This window comes from Pseudorasbora parva, chromosome 3 (assembly GCF_024679245.1).
Source record: "Pseudorasbora parva isolate DD20220531a chromosome 3, ASM2467924v1, whole genome shotgun sequence".
NCBI lineage: Eukaryota > Metazoa > Chordata > Actinopteri > Cypriniformes > Gobionidae > Pseudorasbora > Pseudorasbora parva.
In genome coordinates this window covers 38,417,089-38,442,735 of record NC_090174.1, presented here as the reverse complement: position 1 = coordinate 38,442,735, position 25,647 = coordinate 38,417,089, and the positions used below count along the sequence as shown (strand labels likewise).

General features: G+C 39.1%; 1 protein-coding gene across 1 annotated transcript; it reads left to right on the top strand.

The window, feature by feature from the left end:
• Nucleotides 1-25,022, top strand: taok3b (TAO kinase 3b). Its single transcript, XM_067438727.1, has 8 exons — nt 1-456; nt 3,716-3,952; nt 4,565-4,693; nt 21,038-21,241; nt 21,719-21,958; nt 22,221-22,433; nt 23,077-23,259; nt 23,383-25,022. Exons 2-8 carry the CDS (start codon nt 3,767-3,769, stop codon nt 23,542-23,544), a joined length of 1,317 nt encoding a protein of 438 aa, XP_067294828.1. The 5' UTR covers nt 1-456; nt 3,716-3,766; the 3' UTR covers nt 23,545-25,022.
• The last annotated feature ends 625 nt before the right edge of the window (nt 25,023-25,647 follow it).

The window sequence follows — 25,647 nt, the reverse complement described above, 5'->3', positions numbered from 1 at the left end:
TCCTCCTCCTCCTCCTCCTCCTCTTTCTTCTCAGGAAGTGCAGCCGCTAGTCGGAAGAGAGGCTCCGGACTCCCGCTCTCGCCGCACAGAGCGACTCGCGCGTCATCCATCGCGATGCTGTGCCTTTTGCAGGCACCTGTGAACGACATAAACCAGTAACAGATGAAGGGTGAAGAGGATGCGCTGGAAGCAGCAGGCTGTTTGCGGGCAGCAGGGAGACGCAGCGGCATCATCCTCAGCATCAGCAGCAGGGCGCTCGGTTAGCGCCCACCCCCACTCACTTCGTCTTTTCCTCCCCCCCTGCAGAAGCATGCTTGCGTGAGGGATGAGGCTGGAGACAGGGACATCAGGCCAGAGCTGCGGCCTTCTTCTTTTCACAAGAGCCGGGCTCGCCATCATCGCAGCAGCAGCAGCAGCATCCGCCAACGCTTTGCCATCATCACACCAGCATATTTGGTAGGCAGCCTATCTCTCCTCTTCTGCTCTCCGTTTTTGCATAAGAAATGCAGGCCTGCCATGGTCATCCACTCAACCCCACATCAGTAGCCATGGCAACCACATCCTGTTAATAAGCGCTTTTTCACCCCACACCCCCCTCACTTATTTCTGTCTCCGGAGCGCAGGCTTATTTTCCGCTTCATTTTTTTTTTGTAGTAAAGATATTCATTTTGTTGTGATTTAGAGCTCTTTTCAGGAGCTGTACATTATGTACAGTGCTTTCCCCCACACATATAGATTCATTTCCAGAATGCAAACTAAGTCAAACGTCACACACACACACACACACACACACACACACACACACACACACACACACACACACACACACACACACACACACAGAGAGAGAGAGAGAGAGAGAGAGAGAGAGAGAGAGAGAAAGAGAGAGAGAGAGAGAGAGAGAGAGAGAGAGAGAGAGAGAGAGAGAAGGCTAGTAGTAGGCTTTATGATCTATTATATATTTGCTTTCATATTTGCATTTTGATTCAGCCTACTCGGACAACAGTGTGTTCAGCCTCTGATTATCTCCAATATCATATTGTTCTTCAATGTAAAATAGGAACCTAAATATTAATAGCTTGCATGTGCTCAAGTGTAACATGCATTTCATCTTTTTATTGTACTCTTTTTTTTTTGTATGCATGCAATACATTTTAATGATCTTTTATTAAATGACAAACTACATGAGATATTTTTACAAATTTTTTTGTGAACACACACACACACACACACACACACACACACACACACACACACACACACACACACACACACACACACACACACACACATATATATCACACAACAGGACCATTAAAAATTAACTAATTATGTGATGAATTATGTGATGATGAAATTAATTATTTGCACCCCTGGTAAATATGATCAAAGATGGCTGTAAAAATAAATCTGCATGGTTTATCCTTTATCTTTTATAAAAAAAATAAAAAAATAAAAAAATAAAATAAAAAATAAAAAATAAATAAATAAATAAAAATAAATAAATAAATAAAATATTTAACTTTTAATATTTAACCTATAAAAAAGTCAAACCTTTCACTGATGTAAAATAATTCAAAGTGAGTGTGTGTGGTGGTGGTAGTGGGGGGGATTTATTTCGAAAATAATTCTAAATAATTCAAAATAATAAGAAACATTTATTTCTTATTATAAAATAAATGTTTTTTTCGAAAAAATATTGTCACATTTTATCAAATACTTTTTGCAACCTTCTTTTGGCAAAATAACAGCTCTGAGTCTTGTTCTATAATGCTTGATGAGTTTGGAGAACACCTGACCAGAGATCAGAGACCATTCCTCCATACAGAATCTGTCCAGATCCTTCAGATTCCTAGCTCCGTGTTGGTGCTTCTTCTCTTCATTAACCGCACTCATTTTCTAAAGGGTTCGTGTTAGGAAACTGAGATGGTCATGGCAGAAGCTTCATTTTGTGTTCAGTGACACATTTGTGTGTTGATTTTGATGTTTGCTTTGGATCGTTGTCCTAATGGAAGATCCAACCATGACCCATTATAAGATTTCTAGCAGAGGCTATCAGGTTTATTTTTTTTTAATTCTCTTGGAATTTGCTATAATCCATGACACCATGTATATGAACAAGATGGCCAGGACCTCCACCAAAAAAAAAAAAAAAAAAAAAAAAATAGGCCCACCATATTAAAGATCCAGCTGTGTTTTCAACTGTGGGCATGGGGTACTTTTTTATCCATGTTTGCACCAAACCCATCTGGTGGAATGATTTTTCTTGAAACCCTCCCAAACAACATGTAGGGGTTGATTTTTGCTTTCTGATCCCAAGAATAAACTAATCTCTGCAATTCGCCATCTGTGATCCTTGGAGAGTCTCGGTCCTAAACTCTCCTCCTCTCCGTGCATTAAGAAAATATAGACACACGTCCTCTTCCAGGCATATTTGTAACATCTTGGAGCTTCTTAATTATTGCCCTGACGTTGGAAATATACATTTTCAATGCTTTTGCTATTTTCCTACAGCCACTTTCTATTTTGTGAAGCTCAACAATCTTTTGCTGTGATGAACCATTAAAGACTCGGAACTGGAAATAGCAAGTGAGTTTTCTTCAGTGCTGTGACGTATTTTGAAGTGAAACAGAATATTGAATAGAGGGCAGGGTTTTACCTCAGCGCTCCTCCTCTCCATCTCTCAATCATAGCAGACCAAACGGTTGGAGGGGAGTGGTTAAGCTTTTTCAAACCTAAGCCGTCAAACTGCCATCATCTAAGAAGAAACACTGTTTCCAGACCAGAAGTAACTTTTCAAATTTTGATTAAAGATTACCACAGAATTTTTCTTCTTCTGTATATTAACTTGCAAAGATTAATTGTTCAACCTAAGACCTGTAATATGTGCTAACAAAGTAAATAAAATCAATTTTGATTTCATAAGGACTTTAAGGGAATTTTATTGTGGGAATATTAATGGGTATATACTTTAGAGATCATGGGGTTTATTGACACCCCTAGATCTCTAAAGTATATTCCCATTAATATTGTAGCCAACGTGTTTTGGAGAAAAACATTTATTTCATAATGTGATAAACAATGCAGATTTTTTTTTTTTACAGCCATCTTTGATCATATTTACCAAGGGTGCCAATAATTCTGATCACCACTGTACTATACAGTGAAATCACAATAAAATTATATTTTCTTATGCATGCATATATTCTTTTTAACCTGAAATCGTGATACTGAGATACTACAGATTATGCATTAACTTTTCTTGTATTCAGTAGCTTCTCTTGTACAGAACATATTTGAACGTTTTTAGATTTTAAAAAGTGTAATAAGTGATACACCTTGTAATATAATGTAACATAATGAAAAAAAAAACTTTTAAAGGCTTAATATATAAAACGGTTAAGATCATTACATACACAGTTGCTTAACAACATTAAACAAGATGATGCATGCACTAATTTTTATTGCTTATAATAATAATGTATTACATACATATGGTATATAATGGTACATATTTTTGCAAATTTGAAAATTCTGAATTAATCATAATAGGACAGAAATTACTAGAAAGTCACTTAATTGGTTAAATGGTAACAATGAACAACTTTATCTTAAGAAAATATCTAACCTTACAATTTGTGGTTTAAAAGGTGCAAAGAGAAAATATTCTTGAATGGCTTACCTGACCTTTGACCCCAATACACTGTGTTTGCAGGTCAGTGAGCAGATCCAGGAGCATGAGCAGGAAGCTGTGCAGCGCGAGCAGATGTCAGGGTATAAGCGCATGCGGCGGCAGCACCAGAAGCAGCTGATCGCCCTGGAGAACAGGCTAAAGGCTGAGATGGATGAGCACAAGCTCCGGCTGCAGAAGGAAGTGGAGACCCAGGCCAATAACACTTACATTGAACTTGAGCGGCTGGCCAAGAAGCAAGCTGCACAACTGGACAAGGAGGTGTGTGCTCCTGCTGTACTTTACACATAGTGGAGAGGGTTATGCAAAGTTTACAAGATGTCACTTTTTTGTACTGTATATAATGGTAACAATGGAGTGGGGTCCAAAAGCTGAAGACCACATACAAAATTGGGAATGCAAAATATTACATGAAACTGGAAATAAACAAAATGTTTTAGAATTATGAAAGAATGTAAATCAAGTAAAGGCTAAGAATTAAAATTAATTGAAAGTACTTTTCAGTATTTTCAGTATGAGCAAATAAGCACATTTGTGACATTGATCACTTGAACTCCTTTCTACAGGCGATCTGATGTTCATGCTTCCATTGAAGCTCGTGAAATCTCTTTATATCATCTCAAATCATACTGGAGAGAATGATCATCAGGTTTTGTGCAAACTTGTGGAGTTCTAGCAGCTCAAGAGTGCTGTGATTAAAACATAAGGCAATATAGCAAATCACCATGATGACAAAATATTGTCAGTTTACTAATGCACAGCTGACCACAGTGAACTTTTTGTGATACTTATCCTCCCTTGGTCCTACATGATTAATATGTAAGTGATTAATGTTGCAAAACGGGATTTTTTTTTCATTTTGGATCTCAAAAGTTGAAGGCCTCGGCAGCTGAGGAGAAGAGAATCCAGCAACAGATCTTGGTCCAGCAGAAGAAGGAACTGACCACCTTCTTGGACACACAGAAAAAGCAGTACAGACTATGCAGAGAAAGAATGAAAGAGGTGAGATCAATTAATTCACAGGACAAACCCAAGGCAACTTTTTATGTATGGACTTCACTTTTCTAAACTCAATGAGTATACCATAGACCAGTGGTCCCCAAACTGGGTTATGACACAGGTGGTATATGAAAAAAAAAAAAAAAAAGACCCCACCTTAAAGCTGTAAAAATCTTAAAAATTATACAATATCAATTTTTGAGCAAGCACACAAGCCAGTATTTAAAACTATCTCCTTACATTGGCCCCATTCACAACAGTCAATTTATAATAATGTGATATAATTTGAATGGTATGGTGGATTTCCACGGGAAATTCAAGCATGTCTTTGCGTCATTACGTCACATCTGTATACATAAAGTATGAATCCGGCTAATAGGCTATCACATGTTCTGCAGTGGATCATTTACAGCCTTTTCTCACAGCAGCTGGAGTAATTAAACATCATTTTGATGGCGTATTATAATCCAGAAAGGCCCAAATGACATCATCAGTGACAACTGGAGATTCATCTGGGGTCAAAAGCAAAAGAATAGACTGTACGGAATCTACAGGTAACGCTAATACTCACTAAATACCCATAGTCTCGAAATACTAAGGCTGTTAACATTAACAATTTGAGAATATATAACAATAATAATAATTTGCATGGTTTGGTGAGCGATCGGTAGACTGTTGGTATCAGTATCACTGTTGTGGATTTAAAATTTTCTGGTAAAAATTATTTAGTTTATACTCCAAGATAGATTCTATGATTCTGAAGTAAGGCAAGCCGCACAAACTCCTCAAATCATTAGATTCATCCTAGAATTGCAGGTTTCAAACAGAGTTGGTGACACAGAGGTAAAGCTTGCATCCACACCAGCAGCACTACATCATACAGTATGAGTATGATAGGTTGTGTGCAGAGCATGCTGCCTTAACCGAATGTGCTACATTACCGCTGTTTCCAACAATGAATCTTTGTAAAAGTGGGAATTTAGCACTTATTAGCATGAAGAAAAAATATTGACAGACTGTGCATAAAGATCAGTTTAAAAGTCAACTTTGTTCAATACAACAACAACAACAACAAAAAACCTTGCGTGAGTTCTTGTTTTAATTTTGATGTTATATTATCTAAGCAAGAATGCATTTTTTTTTTAGTTAAACAAAAGGGTAATATTACATTTTATAATTTATGCATCAATAGTACATTTTAAGCACAGTATAGCCAGTACATTGCTCTGTTTTGCAGTGATAATAGTTCAAACGAAAGCCAGAGCAGAATTGCAACAAACAGCGTTTCATGAAGAAATCTGCAGCTTTGAACCCATTCATTATTCAAAATTACAGCCTTTTGCTTTGTTACTGAATGAATGAATGAGTTGATGACTAACTGACTAAGACAGTGACTTACTGCCACCTACTGGGGGTTTTATCTTAATATTTTAAAGTGTTTTATTTTTTTATTTTTTTTGTTAACCATCATTGAATATTTCTCTATTGAACATTTCTATTTACATTTATTTAACATTTAATAATAAAAAATATAAGGGGCAAATATTGTCCCTTAATGATGTTTTATTAACAAAGTTCAGGAGGAACATGTTGAAGTAATCTATCCAATCAGCATGAGAGGAGGTGCATATACTGGTCCTTCTCAAAAAATTAGCATATTGTGATAAATTATTTTCCATAATGTAATGATAAAAATTAAACTTTCATATATTTTAGATTCATTGCACACTAACTGAAATATTTCAGGTCTTTTATTGTTTTAATACTGATGATTTTGGCATACAGCTCATGAAAACCCAAAATTCCAAAAATTAGCATATCATGAAAAGGTTCTCTAAACGAGCTATTAACCTAATCATCTGAATCAACTAATTAATTCTAAACACCTGCAAAAGATTCCTGAGGCTTTTAAAAACTCCCAGCCTGGTTCATTACTCAAAACCGCAATCATGGGTAAGACTGCCGACCTGACTGCTGTCCAGAAGGCCATCATTGACACCCTCAAGCGAGAGGGTAAGACACAGAAAGAAATTTCTGAACGAATAGGCTGTTCCCAGAGTGCTGTATCAAGGCACCTCAGTGGGAAGTCTGTGGGAAGGAAAAAGTGTGGCAAAAAACGCTGCACAACGAGAAGAGGTGACCGGACCCTGAGGAAGATTGGGGAGAAGGACCGATTCCAGACCTTGGGGGACCTGCGGAAGCAGTGGACTGAGTCTGGAGTAGAAACATCCAGAGCCACCGTGCACAGGCGTGTGCAGGAAATGGGCTACAGGTGCCGCATTCCACAGGTCAAGCCACTTTTGAACCAGAAACAGCGGCAGAAGTGCCTGACCTGGGCTACAGAGAAGCAGCACTGGACTGTGGCTCAAAAACACTGTGTTTTATCAAGGGCAGGGTCAATGCAGCTAGCTATCAGGAGATTTTGGAGCACTTCATGCTTCCATCTGCTGAAAAGCTTTATGGAGATGAAGATTTGGTTTTTCAGCACGACCTGGCACCTGCTCACAGTGCCAAAACCACTGGTAAATGGTTTACTGACCATGGTGTTACTGTGCTCAATTGGCCTGCCAACTGACCTGTCCTGTCCTGACCTGAACCCCATAGAGAATCTGTGGGATATTGTGAAGAGAAAGTTGAGAGACGCAAAACCCAACACTCTGGATGAGTTTAAGGCCGCTATCGAAGCATCCTGGGCCTCCATAACACCTCAGCAGTGCCACAGGCTGATTGCCTCCATGCCACGCAGCATTGAAGCAGTCATTTCTGCAAAAGGATTGAGTGCATAACTGAACAAAATTATATGAAGATTGACTTTTTTTTGTATTAAAAACACTTTTCTTTTATTGGTCGGATGAAATATGCAATTTTTTTGAGATTTTGGGGTTTTCATGAGCTTTATGCCAAAATCATAAGTATTAAAACAATAAAAGACCTGAAATATTTCAGTTGGTGTGTAATGCATCTAAAATATATGAAAATTAAATTTAAATTTTTATCATTACATTATGGAAAATAATGAACTTTTATCACAATATGCTAATTTTTCAGAAGGACCTGTATATATATACACACACACACACACACACACACACACACACACACACACACACACACACACACACACACACACACACACACACACACACACACACACACACACACACACACACACACACACACACACACACACACACACACACACAGGTGCTGGTAATATATTTATAATATCTTCAAAAAGTTGATTTATTTCACTAATTCCATTCAAAGAGTGAAACTTCAGGGTATCTGCAGGTTTCACCAAGTCAAATTTAAGACTTTTTAAGACCATTATGAATATCACGCAATAAAAAAAAAACATGCATAGGAAATGCAGAATCACTCAATTACGCTACTTAAACTTATATTATTTAATTAATTTAAATTGAAAAGTATATATATATTTATATATATATATATATAAATTTGACCAAAATTAGTTTTTATTGTGGTGGTCACTTTTTTCATTTTTTTTTTTATATAATTAGGATGCAACATTAACCATATTATTATGTTAGATGCACAATAGTCACACATGGCAGTAAAACTGACAAAATGCATGAATCTTGTTTGGTATTACAAAAAAAAAGGCTGGTCCAGTGGTGTGCTATCTATCTTTAATAACACGATCGCTTGGGGTGGGAAATATGACCAACATCTTAAAAGTAAACCACAGCAATAATTGCTTAATATAAGTAAAACGTTTTCAAGTAATTATGTAATCAAGTAATCGGTCAGTAATAAAATTTATACTTATAAACAAATGACAATAGGACAAATAAATACAACATAAATATGCATATCTACAAAGAGGAACACCCACCCGTTTTTAGAAATAGGGCTTATTCAACTTCTTTAGACATTTAGATATGTGGGCAAATGCATTTGTCTCAGTGCATGCATTGTTTTAGTTTGGCAGGGTCACCGCTAGCTTAGCTTAATTAGTTTGCTTTCACTTTGAGAACTTACTAATGCGCAGATCCAGTGCTTACTGACACGTCCCAAACTTTTTAACTCAAATCAGGATATAGACATATGCATAATGTGTATATTTGATCGTTCAAGAGTAACGTAAGGCTAATAAGCCTAGAAATAACACATTCAATACATTCGCTCGAGCGCTGACAGGCAGCACACACATAGCCTGACATCGGAGTTCGGAGTTCACATCACTGATATTAACTATTTTAGTGCAATCGGGTATATTATACTTTTATTTGGTCATTAAGCAAGATGGTGAGAAAGATTCGCCTTCGCGTTCACGATCGCGGAACTGCAAGAACCGTCAGACTCAGCTGAAGAATAAAATCCGTTTAATGCTTCTGTGGGGTACAATCAGAAAGAGGCTCATGCCAATAACACGACAGCTGATTGGCTGCAATAGAAGTGGCATGCTTGTCTAATTTGTAGTTGTAATAGAGCGAACAATAGTTGGTCTAGCGAAAGAAAGAACTACAAACACCACGGAACAAACACACACACATACACACACACACATGCTCGCGTGCTGCGGGAGGCGAGAGCGTTTCAATGAGGTAGCGTTACATGGACGTAGGAAAATTAAGACCTGTTTAACATTATTTAAGACCTAGAACGCAATGCTTCTGCGAATTTAAGACTATTTAAGACTTTTTAAGGCCTTATATTTTGAGTTTGAAATGTAAGACTTTTTAAGATTCCGCGGTGACCCTGAACTTGTATATAATATTCATTCATTACACATAGACTGATATATTTTACTTTTTTTTAATTTATAATTTTGATGATTATAACTGACAACTAAGGACAATCTCAAACTCAGTATCTCAGGTTACTTAAGACCAATACAAAGAAAGGATTTTTAGAAATCTTGGGCAGGTGAAAACATGAAAAATATGAGCATGTAGAGCACTCAATAATTAGTTGAGGCTCCTTGCCTGAATTACAGCAGGAATGGAGCGTGCCATGGACTTGATCAGTCTGTGGCACTTCTCAGGTGTTATGAGAGCCCACTTTGCTCTGGTAGTGGCCTTCAGCTCTTTTGCATTGTTGGGTCTGGCATATCGAATCTTCCTCTTCACAATACCCCATAGATTTTCTATGGGGTTAAAATCAGGCGAGTTTGCTGGCCAATTAAGAATAGGGATTCCATGGTCCTTAAAACCAGGTACTGGTTGCTTTGGCACTGTGTGCAGTTGCCAAGTCCTGTTGGAAAATTAAATTTGCATCTCCATAAAGTTGGTCAGCAGCAGGAAGCATGACGTGCTCTAAAACTTCCTGGTATATGGCTGCGTTGAACTTGGACCTCAGAAAACACAGTGGACCAACACCAGCAGATGACATGGCACCCCAAACCAACACTGACTGTGGAAACTTTACACTGGACCTCAAGCAATATGGATTGTGTGCCTCTCCTTTCTTCCTCCAGAATCTGTGAAACTGAAAATTTACTTTCAACAGAGAACATAACTTTGGCCCACTCAGCAGTCCTTTTTGTCTTTAGCCCAGACGAGACGCTTCTGATGCTGTCTGTTGTATAAGAGCGGCTTGACACAAAGAATGTGGCAGCTGAAACCCTACATTTGTGAATAGCGGTTCTTGAAACACTGACTCCAGCTGCAGTCCACTGTGAATCTCCCCCACATTTTTGAATGAGTTTTGTTTCACAATCCTCTGCAGGGCGTGGTTATCCCTTTTAAACTTTTTTCTACCACATTTTCCTTCCCTTCACCTCTCTAGTAATGTGCTTGAACACAGAGACATAGCTTGGACACAGAGACATAGCTTGGACACAGAGACAGAACAGCCAGCCTCTTTTGCAATGATCTTTTGTGTCTTACCCTCCTTGTGCATGGTGTCAATGGTCGTCTTTTGGACAATTGTCAAGTCTGCAAGTGTTTTGAGTTTATTAGCTGATTAGAGTGTGGCACCAGGTGTCTTCAATTTTGAACCGTTTCACAATATTACAATTTTCTGAGATATGAATTTGGAACTTTCCTTAGTGTTCAGTTATAATCATCCAAATTAAAAGAATATATATAATGCCTTGCGAAAGTATTCAGCCCCCTTGAACTTTGCGACATTTTGCCACATTTCAGGCTTCAAACATAAAGATATAAAACTGTAATTTTTTGTGAAGAATAAACAACAAATGGGACAAAATCATGAAGTGGAACAAAATTGATTGGATATTTCAAACTTTTTAAAAAAATCAAAAACTGAAAAATTGGGCGTGCAAAATTATTCGCCCCTTTACTTTCAGTGCAGCAAACACTCTCCAGAACTTCAGTGAGGATCTCTGAATGATCCAATGTTGACCTAAATGACTAATGATGATAAATAGAATCCACCTGTGTGTAATAAAGTCTCCATATAAATGCACCTGCACTGTGATAGTCTCAGAGGTCCGTTTAAAGTGCAGAGAGCATCATGAAGAACAAGGAACACACCAGGCAGGTCCGAGATACTGTTGTGGAGAAGTTTAAAGCCGGATTTGGATACAAAAAGATTTCCCAAGCTTTAAACATCCCAAGGAGCACTGTGCCAGCGATAATATTGAAAAAGAAGGAGTATCAGACCACTGCAAATCTACCAAGACCTGGCCATCCCTCTAAACTTTCAGCTCATACAAGGAGAAGACTGATCAGAGATGCAGCCAAGAGGCCCACGATCACTCCGGATGATATGGACCCTGTCCATAGGACAACAATCATTTATATACTGCAAACATCTGGCCTTTATGGAAGAGTGGCAAGAAGAAAGCCATTTCTTAAAGATATCCATAAAAAGTGTTGTTTAAAGTTTAAAGTCCCACAAGCCACCTGGGAGACACACCAAACATGTGGAAAAAGGTGCTCTGGTCAGATTAAACCAAAATTTAACTTTTTGGCCCCAATGCAAATCGTTATGTTTGGCGTAAAAGCAACACAGCTCATCACCCTGAACAAACCATCATCACTGTCAAACATGGTGGTGGCAGCATCATGGTTTGGGCCTGCTTTTCTTCAGCAGGGACAGGGAAGATTGATGGGAAGATGGTTGGAGTCAAATACAGGACCATTCTGGAAGAAAACCTGATGGTGTCTGCAAAAGACCTGAGACTGGGACGGAGATTTGTCTTCCAACAAGACAATGATCCAAAACATAAAGCAAAATCTACAATGGAATGGTTCAAAAATAAACATATCCAGGTATTAGAATGGCCAAGTCAAAGTCCAGACCTGAATCCATTTGAGAATCTGTGGAAAGAACTGAAAACTGCTGTTCACAAACGCTCTCCATCCAACCTCAATGAGCTTGAGCTGTTCTGCAAGGAGGAATGGGCAAATATTTCAGTCTCTCGATGTGCAAAACTGATAGAGACATACCCCAAGCGACTTACAGCTGTAAACAGCAAAAAATACACAATAGCACACAAACGCTACAAAGTATTAACTTAAGGGGGCCGAATAATTTTGCACGCCCAATTTTTCAGTTTTTGATTTGTTAAAAACGTTTGAAATATACAATAAATTTCATTCCACTTCATGATTGTGTCCCACTTGTTGTTGATTCTTCACAAAAAAATTACAGTTTTATATCTTTGTGTTTGAAGCCTGAAATGTTGCAAAAGGTCGCAAAGTTCAAGGGGCCGAATACTTTCAAAAGGCACTGTATACATATATATATATATATATATATATATATATATATATATATATATATATATATATATATATATATATATATATATATATATATATATATATATATATATATATATATATATATATATATATATAGGAAAATAAATATTTGAACACCCTGCTATTTTGCAAGTTCTCCCACTTGGAAATCATGGAGGGTCTGAAATTGTCATCGAAGGTGCATGTCCACTGTGAGGGACATAATCTAAAAAAAAAAATCAAAATATCACAATATATGATTTTTTAAAGTATTTATCCGAATGATACAGCTGCAAATAAGTAGTTGAACACCTGCAATTACAGAGCTAGAATTCTGACAACCAAAGACCTGTTAGTCTGCCTTTAAATGTCCACTTCCACTCCATTTATTATCCTAAATTAGATGCACCTGTTTGAGGTCATTAGTTGCATAAAGACTCCTGTCCAACCCATACAATCAGTAAGAATCTAACTACTAACATGACCAAGACCAAAGAGCTGTCCAAAGACACTAGTTCTACCAGAAAGACTCGGGGAGAAATATATTAACGATAGTGCATTTATTAACAGCTCAGCAAGCTGATAGTGTACAGAGTCATTTTGGCGTAGGCCCCGTCCGAAGAGCATAATCCGAGGGTCTCGGATCTGCAATTCCTGCCTGAAGACGAGGGCAGGGGCGCAGCCGACCCCCCGGTAGGGTATGGACAGGGCCATCCTGGTGGTGGTGGGGAGGATGGGGGTAATCGTCACTTCAGTATCTGCGAACTCAAACATGTGTAAGTACGGAGCCTTTATACCGTGAGCATGAGAATATCATTGGATTAGAGTGAAGGCATTAAGTGACGTGGTAATTGAGTCTTCCCAGCAGAACTTATGCTAGAGCTTTCATTTCTACCAGAAAGACTCGGGGAGAAATATATTAACGATAGTGCATTTATTAACAGCTCAGCAAGCTGATAGTGTACAGAGTCATTTTGGCGTAGGCCCCGTCCGAAGAGCATAATCCGAGGGTCTCGGATCTGCAATTCCTGCCTGAAGACGAGGGCAGGGGCGCAGCCGACCCCCAAAAATGGGTGGAGTGTAAATCCACCGGGACGGGGCCCGCCAACCCCCAAAAGTTGGTAAATGATTATACCCACCGGTCTAAAATCTTGGGATTCCTGAAATAGAGAATGAAGTTACTATATAATAGAAGTAAAAGGAGAAAAGATACAGCATGCCTATATCTTAGAATTTTTTTTTTTTTTTTTTTTTTTTTTTATACATATAGGGCATTTGCCAGTTCACTCATAGGAACGCAGAGACAAGGTCTTATTGGATCATCCGAACGGCTGCCTTGGCGGAATAATAATCAGGCCTCATTTCACCACGCAGACGAGCTGCATTTTTTATTTTTATTTTTTATAATTATTATTATATAACATTTACCAGTTACTCCTAGGAAAACACAAAGACAAGGCCTCATTGGACCATTTGAACGCGAGGCCTCATTGGACCATTTGAACACAGAGATGAGGCCTCATTGGACCATCTGTACAGCCGTTTTTGGCAAAATAATGAACGGGCCGCATTTCACCAGGCAGACAAGATGCCCTTTTTTTTTTTTTTTTTTTTTTTTTTTTTTTTTTTTTTTTTTGTAATTTGCCAGTTCACTCCTAGAAAAACACAGAACAAGGCCTCATTGGACCATTGAACACAGAGATGAGGCCTCATTGGACCATCTGTACTGCCGTTTTGGCAAAAATAATAAACAGGCCGCATTGGACCACAAACACAGAGACAAGGCCTCATTGGACCATTTGAACAGCCGCTTTGGCAAAAGTAATAAACGGGTCACATTGGACCACATATAGCGGCCACCTAGGGCCGTACAACACAAATTCTGGCCTCATTGGACCACATGGCCTTTATAGACCACAGAGACGAGGCTCTGATGAGCCACACGGCCTCAACAGACCACAGAGACGAGGCGTCTAAGCCACAACGGCTGCTAATGCCACATAGAGACGAGGTGGACTGGACAGTACATGAACGAAGCCACTTGGCTAGATGAAAACAGGCGCTTCCTTAATAAAGCAAAATGCTACGGGTCTAAGACCACACATAACCTATGCCCCGAGGGGCGACTGGCCAACTTGGCATCTTTTAAGGACGAGACCAAGCCACTAGGGCAACACATAGACAGACCACGCAAAACACCGGCATCTAAGCCACATTGAACATATGCCCCAGAGGGGCCACTGGCCGATTAGGCATCTTTTTGAAGGACGAGGCAAACATATGCCACAAGGCGCCAAGCCCCACATAAACACAAGGCCCACGTGGCCACGAGGCCACTAATGCCACACATAGACAGACATACTTAAGACAAGGCTACTAGGCCACATTTAACCATGCCATGAAGGCCACAAGACCACGAGACAAGGCCACATTAGGCTACACGGTCACAGTAGACCACACAGAACATAGACCGTTTCCTCTGCCATGATTCCACATTTAGACAAGACGTACAGACGACGGCTGTTAAGCCACACGAAACATGGTCATGAAGGCCGGACGTGGCACGAGGCAATATGTACCATGAGACTGACATAGAGACTAGGCCCCTTTTCTTTGCTGGGCCACAAGGCTACTAAGCCACACTGAATGAGGCCAACGAGACAAAAGCCACTAGGCCACATTTAACCATGCCATGTAGGCCACAAGACCACGAGACAAGGCCACATTAGGCTACACGGTCACAGTAGACCACATATAACATGAATATCGCATTAAATATATGAATTTATTTATTAATTTTATTTAATTTATATTTATTTATTTATATTTATTTCATTATTTTTATTTTATAATTATTATTATTTATTTATTTTTTTTTTTTTTATTTTTTTATTTTTTTTTAATTAACTTATTTATTTGCTTTAATAATCGAACATGTAACGAAGGCACAACGGCTGCTACAGCCACATAGAGACAAGGCCACATAGAACAGAGCCGTTAGGCCACACATTAGATGACTAGAGAGTCGTTGAGGAGTGCTGGCTAGAGTAATATAACGGGATGAATAATAATGACACCACCACCAGTAGTTGCATAGAAATTTACCTTATAGTACTGTAGAGCTTGCTGAGCTTGAAGAATGGTGATAGAATCTGATCTTCTGTATGATTTGAAGGCCGAGGAAGATCACCTACCCGGATGCTTGATGGCTGACATGGGGATTCCTCGTTCAGCTGCTGTAGTTGCCCTGATTCTGAATGAGGGCCGGTGTAGAGAGAGGGGGATATACTACAGCTTTTAATGACAGAGTTTAAATGGTTCTGACCAGCCTTTGAAAGAGGTGCACCGTTAGGTAAGATGAAGAGAGGGGCAACGTTAGAAGTTTTAGGGCGGATTTTAAGAATTTTAACCATAGATGTAAATGCAAAAATTATTATTGATTTAAGGGAAAGATAAGGTGACGCCGGAGCTTTGAGCATCGTTTTTGAATGTTAAAGAATTAGAGTGAAGCAATTTGGGAGAGAAACAATATCAGAAAGGAAATGCCGTGAGAAGGATCAAAAATATTAGGATCATAAGAGAATTCACCTGGACGCATGATCCGTAAAAGCAGCTAGTACACTGCTACTAGCAAGATATTGATGTTAAGGGAAGAAACCGTTGCGGACGGAATTGATGAATTAAGCAACAACGGCAGAGTAATGGGCAGACATTTATCGATCTGTTTAATAGAGGATTTAGCTACGCCTTAAGGAGTAAACGAATGAAGTTCGGAGAAGAGAATTGGAAAATTAGGATTATTTATTTTTGCTTAGGATTGAATACCTGCGAGGAGCCGGCGGATGGAAGTTTTTTTTTTTTTTTTTTTTTTTTTTGAACGAGAAAGGAACACGGTCGAAATTAAAATGGGAAATACTGGAATTGGAAGACTAAACAGAACATAGAAAAGCTAGCAATGCGGACGTGTAAGCTTGAAGTTGTAGGAGCGACACCTTAAGACACACGTTTAATTAGGTAGTTTTAGATTCCGTCTAAAACTGGAATCGATCGATAGAGCGCATCAGCAATAACATGGCAGTGCCATGAATATATTTCGAGCTTCAATGTTAGGATTACGGCGACGGATTGCCAGATAAACCGTCTCACTAAAGCTTACTGGAAGGCAAGATGATCTGCCTTGTTATTGGGGGCAACCGTGCATTGTTTTCGCAGAACATCGAGATGCGTGGGCGAGACTATGAATGGCCCCAGATCGTGCTAGCGACGGCTATGGGGTAAATGTCGTAGAGCGAGAGCAGACCTATAGAGTCTGGGAATCAACGTCCCTGCGCGTTGCATTCTGGGCAATCGCCGCCATGTTTTAGGTCACGCTCATGAGCGTACGATGATAACAAATACGAATCACTAGAGAAAAAACGACTGTATTCGCGTTATTTAAGAACTGCTTGCACTCACTTGGAATGCATGTACTAATATTTGAATCTCTTGCGTACATGAGCACTCAGTCGTAATGCCAGGACATTGCACATATTCATCTCATTTCATACAATCAGAAATCAAACGGCCGTCTATCGCACCACACACGGGACTACACATTGATTTCTCTTTCGGAGTTTTTTTTTTTTTTTTTTTTTTTTTTTTTTTTTTTTTTTTTTTTTTTTTTTTATATTGCTAACTGACTGCGTGTAGCATTTACTGCTCTGTTTAGGAATCTAAGCATGGTTTATATTCAGTGGAGAGAGGTCACCTTGGAGTGAAGCTGTGTTTTTTTTTTTTTTTTTTTTTTTAAATTTGCTTACATATTTTGTTCACGTCACGAGTAATAATATCAAGAGTAACTAAATAATTGTCATCACCTGTGTACCTTAGCCCGCTCTTCTCGACGTTTCCTGGTGGTTTATAGACGAGTACTCGGATTCACCCTCTGTCGTTTTAAGAATAGCACGACGGCGAGCGCGTCAAGTAACGTCTCGTCCGATTGGGGAGGAGCGCGCGCAGTCTCGGAGGCTCACGCTGCGGAGCCAGCAAAGTATGAACTAGCTTAATGTGTTCAGCTCCTTGGACGGCCTTGCATCTGACTAGCCTGCTTGATGTCATGATGATGAGCGCCGTGAATGGAACATGCCAGTTTTTTTTTTTTTTTTTTTTTTTTTTTTTTTTTTTTTTTTTTTTAAACCACCGAAAAGCGAACGAGCAATTCCGTGACGGTAACGGACCAGACTAAACTGGAGTTGTAGAGCGAGAGGAGTAGATTTGGCTGAGAAGGTTTATGATATTCATAGAACAAGTTTCTCCTGTACCTTCGGTTAGAGTCAGCCATTAAGCTAATTCAGATCTAACTCTTCCCTCCGATCAGGAACCTGGCCCAATATGGCTATGTAAAGCTGAATGCGATGGCGAATCGCCGAATTAACTATTCCGGTTATCTGGGATCGTAAATTATGAGAAGCACTGCCACGTCACCACGTTCTACCATTTCTGTTAACGGCAGACGATGGAAGCAGAAGTGAAGCCAAGTTAATATCCTTACCTTAGACAATGTTCACTCTAATAAGAGGGGACACTGCAGCTGGAGACAAGATGCCTACCGGAGACTGAGCTGAGCTGAAGAAAGTTAAAAGAAGGAGTTTCGGGTGTGGCAGAGCATCCTGAAATGTTGACTCCTCCGGTTGAAGAACGTTTAGATGGCTGAAGTAGAAGGCACGTCCAATGTAATGCTTAATCCGATGTCTGGGGGAGGAAGCTGGTGGGTTGCAATACGTTAGTGGCTGGGACCGAGCTCGGAGTTATTAAAGAATGTTCGAACTCGACGTCTTTGATTCCAGGGTCTTGACTGCTTGAAGAGGCTTGGATGTCTTGGAGAATTGAGCATTAAAGCTACAAGCTGTGTAACTTTTAATTATTCTTATCTCTAGCTTAGTTCTTCAGAATATGAGCTCGATGATGTATATGTACTTATTCAAGTAATAAGGTATTCTTGTAAGTTTATAAGATGCCATTGTAAATGCATAATTACGTAATCGCCATGTTGGCCCTCCATCTGAGTACATTAGTCTAGGAGGGACATACCCGTAAATAAAGCTTCGCCTTTCGCGTTTAACGCTCGATGCACCGTGTCGAATGTAAGGAGGGGGATTGCCGTGTTGATCTTAGATTAAATCGGCCACCGTAGAGTTAAACGAATCGGAATTAAGAGGAACAGAACTAAATATTCCAGGTTGGTCATATGCATTTCCGCCGCTAGTTGGGGGAAATAATACGCGGTGTGGTTTAAACTCCGGCGGGCTCGGATAAATCCAGTGAAGTAGAAGCTTGAGGGTGCTGCGTAGACTTCTCTTCCTGCCGACTTGTTGCGTCTGCCGGGTGAAGGAGCGGTTACTGGCTGTGAGAAGCAGGTTCTGGTGGATTAGTCAGAGTATTAGGGCCAGGTGCAGTAGGTACACGCTGGATAACTTCGGCTGATGGGATACCGGTAAGCCTTCGCGGCTTGATAATGTCCTCCGAAGGCCCTTTTTCCGGTCAACCCGCGACACTGAATGTGCGAGCTGCGCATGTGGATGGGAGGAAGCGGCAAACTTCGTCGTCAGTGACAGGAGAATGACGAACGCGGGCGTGTCAGTGGACGTGACGATTTGGCAGGCGAGCGAGACGAATCGTCACTTCAGTATCTGCGAACTCAAACATGTGTAAGTACGGAGCCTTTATACCGTGAGCATGAGAATATCATTGGATTAGAGTGAAGGCATTAAGTGACGTGGTAATTGAGTCTTCCCAGCAGAACTTATGCTAGAGCTTTCATAGACAGAATTCTACACCTCCACAAGGCTGGAAAGGGCTACGGGGAAATTGCCAAGCAGCTTGGTGAAAAAAGGTCCACTGTTGGAGCAATCATTAGAAAATGGAAGAAGCTAAACATGACTGTCAATCTCCCTCGGAGGATGGGGCCCAATGCAAGAAAAAAAGGTGAGAAATCAGCCCAGAACTACACGTGAGGAGCTGGTCAATGACCTGAAAAGAGATGGGACCCCCGATTCCAAGGTTACTGTTGGTAATACACTAAGACGTCATGGTTTGAAATCATGCATGGCACAGAAGGTTCCCCTGCTTAAAGCAGCACATGTCCAGGCCTGTCTTAAGTTTGCCAATTACTATTTGGATGATCCAGAGGAGTCATGGGAGAAAGTCATATATATTGATAAAGTCAATATAACTTTTTGGTCATAATTCCACTAAATGTGTTTGGAGGATGAGTACCATCACAATAACACCATACCTACTGGGAAGCATGGGTTGTGGTAGCATCATGCTTTGGGGGTTCCTTTCTGCAAAATAGGACAGGGCGACTGCACTGTATTAAGGAGAGGATGACCGGGGCCATGTATTGTGAGATTTTGGGGAACAACCTCCTTCCCTCAGTTAGAGCATTGAAGATGGGTCGAGGCTGCGTCTTCCAACATGACAATGACCCAAAGCACACAGCCAGGATAACCAAGGAGTGGCTCTGTAAGAAGTATATCAAGGTTCTGGCGTGGCCTAGTCAGTCTCCAGACCTAAACCCACTAGAGAATCTTTGGAGGGAGCTCAAACTCTGTGTTTCTCAGTGACATGCCAGAAACCTGACTGATCTAGAGAAGATCTGTGTGGAGGAGTGGGCCAAAATCCCTCCTGCAGTGTGTGCAAACCTGGTGAAAAACTACAGGAAACGTTTGACCTCTGTAATTGCAAACAAACGCTACTGTACCAAATATTAACATTGATATTCTCAGGTGGACAAATACTTATTTGCAGCTGTATCATACAAATAAATAGTTAAAAAATCATACATTATGATATCTGGATTTTTTTAAGATTATGTCTGTCACAGTGGACATGCACCTACGATGACAATTTCACACCCCTCCATGATTTCCAAGTGGGAGAACTTGCAAAATAGCAGGGTGTTCAAATACACACGCACGCACGCACACACACACACACACACACACACACACACACACACACACACACACACACACACACACACACACACACACACACACACACACACACACACACACACACACACACACACACATATATATATATACATATATATACTCTCTCTCTCTCTCTCTCTCTCTCTCTCTCTCTCTCTCTCTCTCTCTCTCTCTCTCTCTCTCTCTCTCTCTCTCTCTCTCTCTCTCTCTCTCTCTCTCTCTCTCTCTCTCTCTCTCTCTCTCTCTCTCTCTCATATATATGGTTCCTATCCCAGCCAGGAGTACGGGGGTACTCCGATCTTAGAACCAGATAGTCAGATAGTAAACCAAATATATAATCACTTTACTCTGATTATTTGTAGGTGTAAACTTGTGAAATAGAAAAAGTGTGACTGCAGTTTAGGTGGAAGAGAGGAGGTACACAGAAGTATGTTAAATGTCTCAGGGAGTACTGCACTCTGAAAATCTTTGGAACCACTGCCATAGAAGATGTTAGTGGGCCACCTTTGTCACAGGGCCCTGAACAATGCCAGACTAATTGTTTCATATTACCTGTAATAGATTTAAGTCATTAATCCTTATGCCCTTATAATGTTATTATATATAATGCTATTGCCTCGTATGCCCTTATATTCTACATAATTTTGCTGTAAAATATTGAAGTAAAAATCTTTTTTTTCTGTATACATTAGGACATGAATGAAGACTCTGATACACCAAAAGAGGAGAAACAGGAGCGTTTGTCAAGGCATAAGGAAACAATGCAGCGCTCTCAGGCTGAGGAGGAGGCCCAGCTGTTGAACCAGCAAAGACTGGTTTATGAAAGGAGCTGCCGTGCTCTAAAAAGAAGAAGCCTTATCAAGAAGCATGAGTTTGAACAAGAGCAAATACGGGAGGCAAGAATTTATATGAGTCACCACAAAGAATGTCTCAAGCATATTTTTCTGTTCTTGCATGTCACATTATCATTCAGAAATCAAGCTAATATTCTGATTTGTTGCTTAAGTTACTTTTTATTATTATTGTCAATGTTGAAAACAATTGTGTTGCGCAATATTTTTGTGAATACCATGGTACATTTTTTTTTCCGGATTCTTTGATAAATAGAGCAGAAATATATTGTAACAATGTAAACGTCTTTACAATCAATTTAATCTGACCTTGCTGAATAAAAGTATTAATTTCTTTAAAGAAGTCTCACTGACCACAAACTTTTGAAATGTGACGTGTAAATATTTGATATAGTGATATATAGTGTTAATCAGAGCATTTGTGCTATTTCAAATCAGAAATCTGTTACACTATCCTTTCTTGTTGATGTCACACAAACCAATGAAATATTATTGATATGTGACTTTCTCTTTGTGTTAAAGGAACTCAACAAGAAGAAGACACAAAAAGAAATGGAGCATGCGTTGATGATCAGGCAGGATGAGTCCACCCAAGAGCTGGAACAGCGGCAACTACATACATTACAAAGGCTACGCTTTGAGCTGATGCGCCACCAGCATCAAACCGAGTTGGAGAACCAGGAGGAGTACAACAGTCGCCGGCAGAGGGAGCTACACAGGAAGCATGCACTGGAACGCCGACAGCAGCCCAGGAACCTTAAGGTACGCAGTTTGTAATGGTGGATAGAAGGAATAAAAGGAAAATGACATTGATGAACGATGACAATATAATATGAGGCAGCTTTGGAAGAACAAGTCACTAATTCAACTTTAAAATGATTCAAATCATTTACATGTTTTTCTATCTTTAAATCAGTGAAATTACATACAATAACACAGGATGAAAACACTATAGTATTTAACCCTTGATTGAGCGTATGATTTATTATAAAAATAAAACCTAAATATTCTCATCTCATTTTAGACATTGGAGATGCAGATCAAAAAGCAATTCCAAGATACCTGTAAGGTGCAAAACAAGCAGTACAAAGCTCTGAGGAACCATCAGCTGGAGGTCTCCCCGAAGAGTGACCACAAAGCCATCCTGAAGTCACTGAAGGAGGAGCAGACCCGCAAGCTCGCACAGCTGGCAGAACAATATGAGCAAAGCATTAATGAGATGATGGCCTCTCAATCGGTAAAATACACAAGCACCAGAGGAAAATTCCTCAGAATGTGGGGTCAGTTTGTAGCCTAGGGTTAGGTTATAAAATCTTAGACTCTTCTTCACCTGATAAATGTATTGAAACATACACTGCCAAAAAATGTACGTACAAATTTCACAAATAATTACAAAGAAATGCATTTAACACACTGAATTAAATACAACATTTTGAAGTAGAAAGAATTTAAAAGAGTTTTATTATGTTCTCCAATAATCTTTTTTATTTACAACTAAACATTGCCTCTTTAAAATAGAGATGGAGTGTTTAAGTGGTCTTAAAGGCTGTTTTCATATACAGTCCGAAGATTTATTTAATAATTTTTTTGTTTTTGTTTATTCTCCTTATACCTGTGAGAAATTGCAAAAAGCAGCTACTGGCTAAAACAGTTTGAGAGGTTTCCATCTAGTAGTTCTGATAGGAACTTCTAAAATAGGATTTACAAATTGAATTCTCACAACCAAGCCAAAGTTTCTGCTCACAACATCAGTCCAAATAAACAATGATTGTTAAGTATAATATTGCTGCTTATATATGCAATATTGTTTTGATTCAATAGGGACTAGTTTAGAAAATGAGGCATTGTATTAGATGATAATCACAGCATATAATTCTCAGTTACGTTTAGATGAAGAGCAGGAGGCTGAATGTCAGGCTTTAAGGCAGCAGCTACATCAGGAGATGGAGCTCCTCGATGCCTACCAGAACAAAACCAAGGCGCAGATGGAGGCCCAACATGATCGTGAGGTGCAGAAGTTGGAACAGAAGGCGTCTTTGCGTCGGGCTCACTTGGAACAGAAGGTGAGCTGTTTTTCAAATGAACCTCATAGGATAGATTTGGCCATATCTGGTCAAACTGTAAACCTGGTAGTAATAAAATGGAAGGAATCGTGTCTGAAATACTGTCCACACCTCTGTTCCCAGATTGAAGAAGAGCTGGCCTCACTTCATAAGGAACGGACCGAAAAAATCAAGCATTTATTTGAGCGTCAGGAGCGAGAACTGGAGATGTTTGATTCAGAGAGTGCACGGCAAGGATTCGGAAGCTTGGCCTCGTTTGACTTTCCCAAGGATGAGGCCAGATGATCCAACAGAGGTGAAAGGGACTGTTCAACACTGATGTCTTTGGACACATTGTGCCTGCACTGTCCCTGATTGTTGGATTTACCAAGATCATCCAAACAGTGACCATGCTGGATCAATATCTTATAACTCATATCGGCTGTGAGAACACTGATATTCTGAAAGGAGAAACTAAACAGCCACAAACTCAAAAGTGGTTTGGTGGTGCATCACTGAGTTCATTAACCAAGAAGAAATATCTAGACAAGCTGACCTTTTCTCCATGCCATTGTCCCACTTTTGGTATTAAATTAGTAATTCAGGATATTTTAGTACAAGTAAGCACTTTGATATGTTAAGTACGATCCCATCATGTTAGGTGGATATGAAGTGTGAAATGCCTTTGGTGTCATCAAAGGACATTGCGACTGTAGAATGTGTCCTGCGTCTTCACCGTGGCTATTAGCTGTTTTGTATGTATCACAGAGAATGTGACAACTGTTGATGAAAACTTTACGCAGAAGCAGATTTTGAAGCAGTGTCTGATTTTAAAATATGGTGAATACATAAAGAGCTTTTAATTAATTTCATATTGTGGAACCCACGCTTTATTTCTTTTTACTTAGAAAAAGAAGAAAAAAAGAACAAAAAATGCATTCATTGTTCAGTATCCTAAATTAATTGGCATTAGTTTTATCAGGATGTGGACTTATTACATTGAATCAGTTCTGTCAGAGTTACTGGTATTATTGCATGCACTTTAAAAGACAAATTCAGGTTGTGAAGTGGAGCATGAATCTGTCAGAGATTTTAGCCGTGTACAAATAAAAGTGGTCATAACAGTTTTGTTTTCATGGCTATTGATACTGAACATAAGCTTTATCTTTGATATAAATACCCGCCAAATTGCCAAATGCCTTTAAGTTATGTTGATGAATGTTTTTGTTTTCCTTATTTTGCACAATTTGTTGAATTGTGATTCATTCAATGTGGACTTATCACTGCTCTTGTACAGGGAAAATGTTGCAATTTGTGTTGTAAAAATTTTATATAAATATTTGTATATGATAACCTAAATAGGGTTTACATATGTATTGATCAATCATTGCCAACAAAGACCTATGGAACTCTTGTTCAGTGAAGGCAGAGGAATGCAAACTTATTTTTGTAAGTAAAATAGAAAGTAACTTATATTCTCGTGCATCATGTGACAGCCTTCATGTCTGGTGGAGCTATAATGTGAACACCTCTGTCTAACAGAGTTCATGGCTTGCCGTCATTTAAGAAAGACACCACTCCAGCAACTAGTAGAAGGGGTTCAGTTGATTCTTAATTCACAAAAACATGTACTGTATAGGCAGATTTGTGGTGTGTAATAAAAGATTCTTTGGGCCTGACTTAACTACTATCTTTTATAAACTCTAACCTTTCCCTTTATTATTCTTCATAAGTGTCTCATAATGTTTTATCAGTGATCAATGATTAGCTTTCCTGCTACTGTCTTGTAGGGCTTCTTCAACAAAGCCACTGTTAAAACTGCCGTTGCACAAATGAAGATATGTTTTAACAAATAAAACACAATGAAGCTTTGATTGGCTAGTAGCATGCTGGGAAATATTGGTTTGTTTTGTTAAAAGTAATAGATTGGCTAATTGAATCATTCATTAATTTATTTTGGTTTCTGTTGTTAACATAACAAAATATCTGCATTTCTGTGCATCTTCAAGTGCATACTGTTACAAATTTTTTTAAAACGTTTAAATCTCAATCTCAGTTCATGTATGGCTTGGTCAGAAGAACACATTTAATAATATAAATTGTACAATAATAATAATTATATTATTAATAATAATTATAACAATAAAACAAATTAATTGGCACATTTACACAATAAATTCTCATATGCAGTCCCTCCATTGACCACAAGATGGTGATATTTCTTAAAGAAACACTGCCAATGAAATTAGAACGCTCTTGGTAATATTCTACTCAGATATATTAACATTTTTCAGAGAAAACTTTACTGAACGTATTATTAACATATACATGTAAATGTAATTAGAGGGCAATCATATAGTTGCTTACACTACTCAAATCCAAGTCAATATCTTCATGTTAAAGTGGTCA

What these genes read in the sequence shown, in the direction of transcription:
- taok3b (XM_067438727.1), top strand. Translation starts at nt 3,767, where the DNA reads ATGTCAGGGTATAAGCGCATGCGGCGGCAGCACCAGAAGCAGCTGATC. An exon ending in AACAAGAGCAAATACGGGAG is followed by an intron (nt 21,242 to 21,718) that starts GCAAGAATTTAT and finishes TTTGTGTTAAAG; the next exon opens with GAACTCAACAAGAAGAAGAC. An exon ending in GGGCTCACTTGGAACAGAAG is followed by an intron (nt 23,260 to 23,382) that starts GTGAGCTGTTTT and finishes CTCTGTTCCCAG; the next exon opens with ATTGAAGAAGAGCTGGCCTC.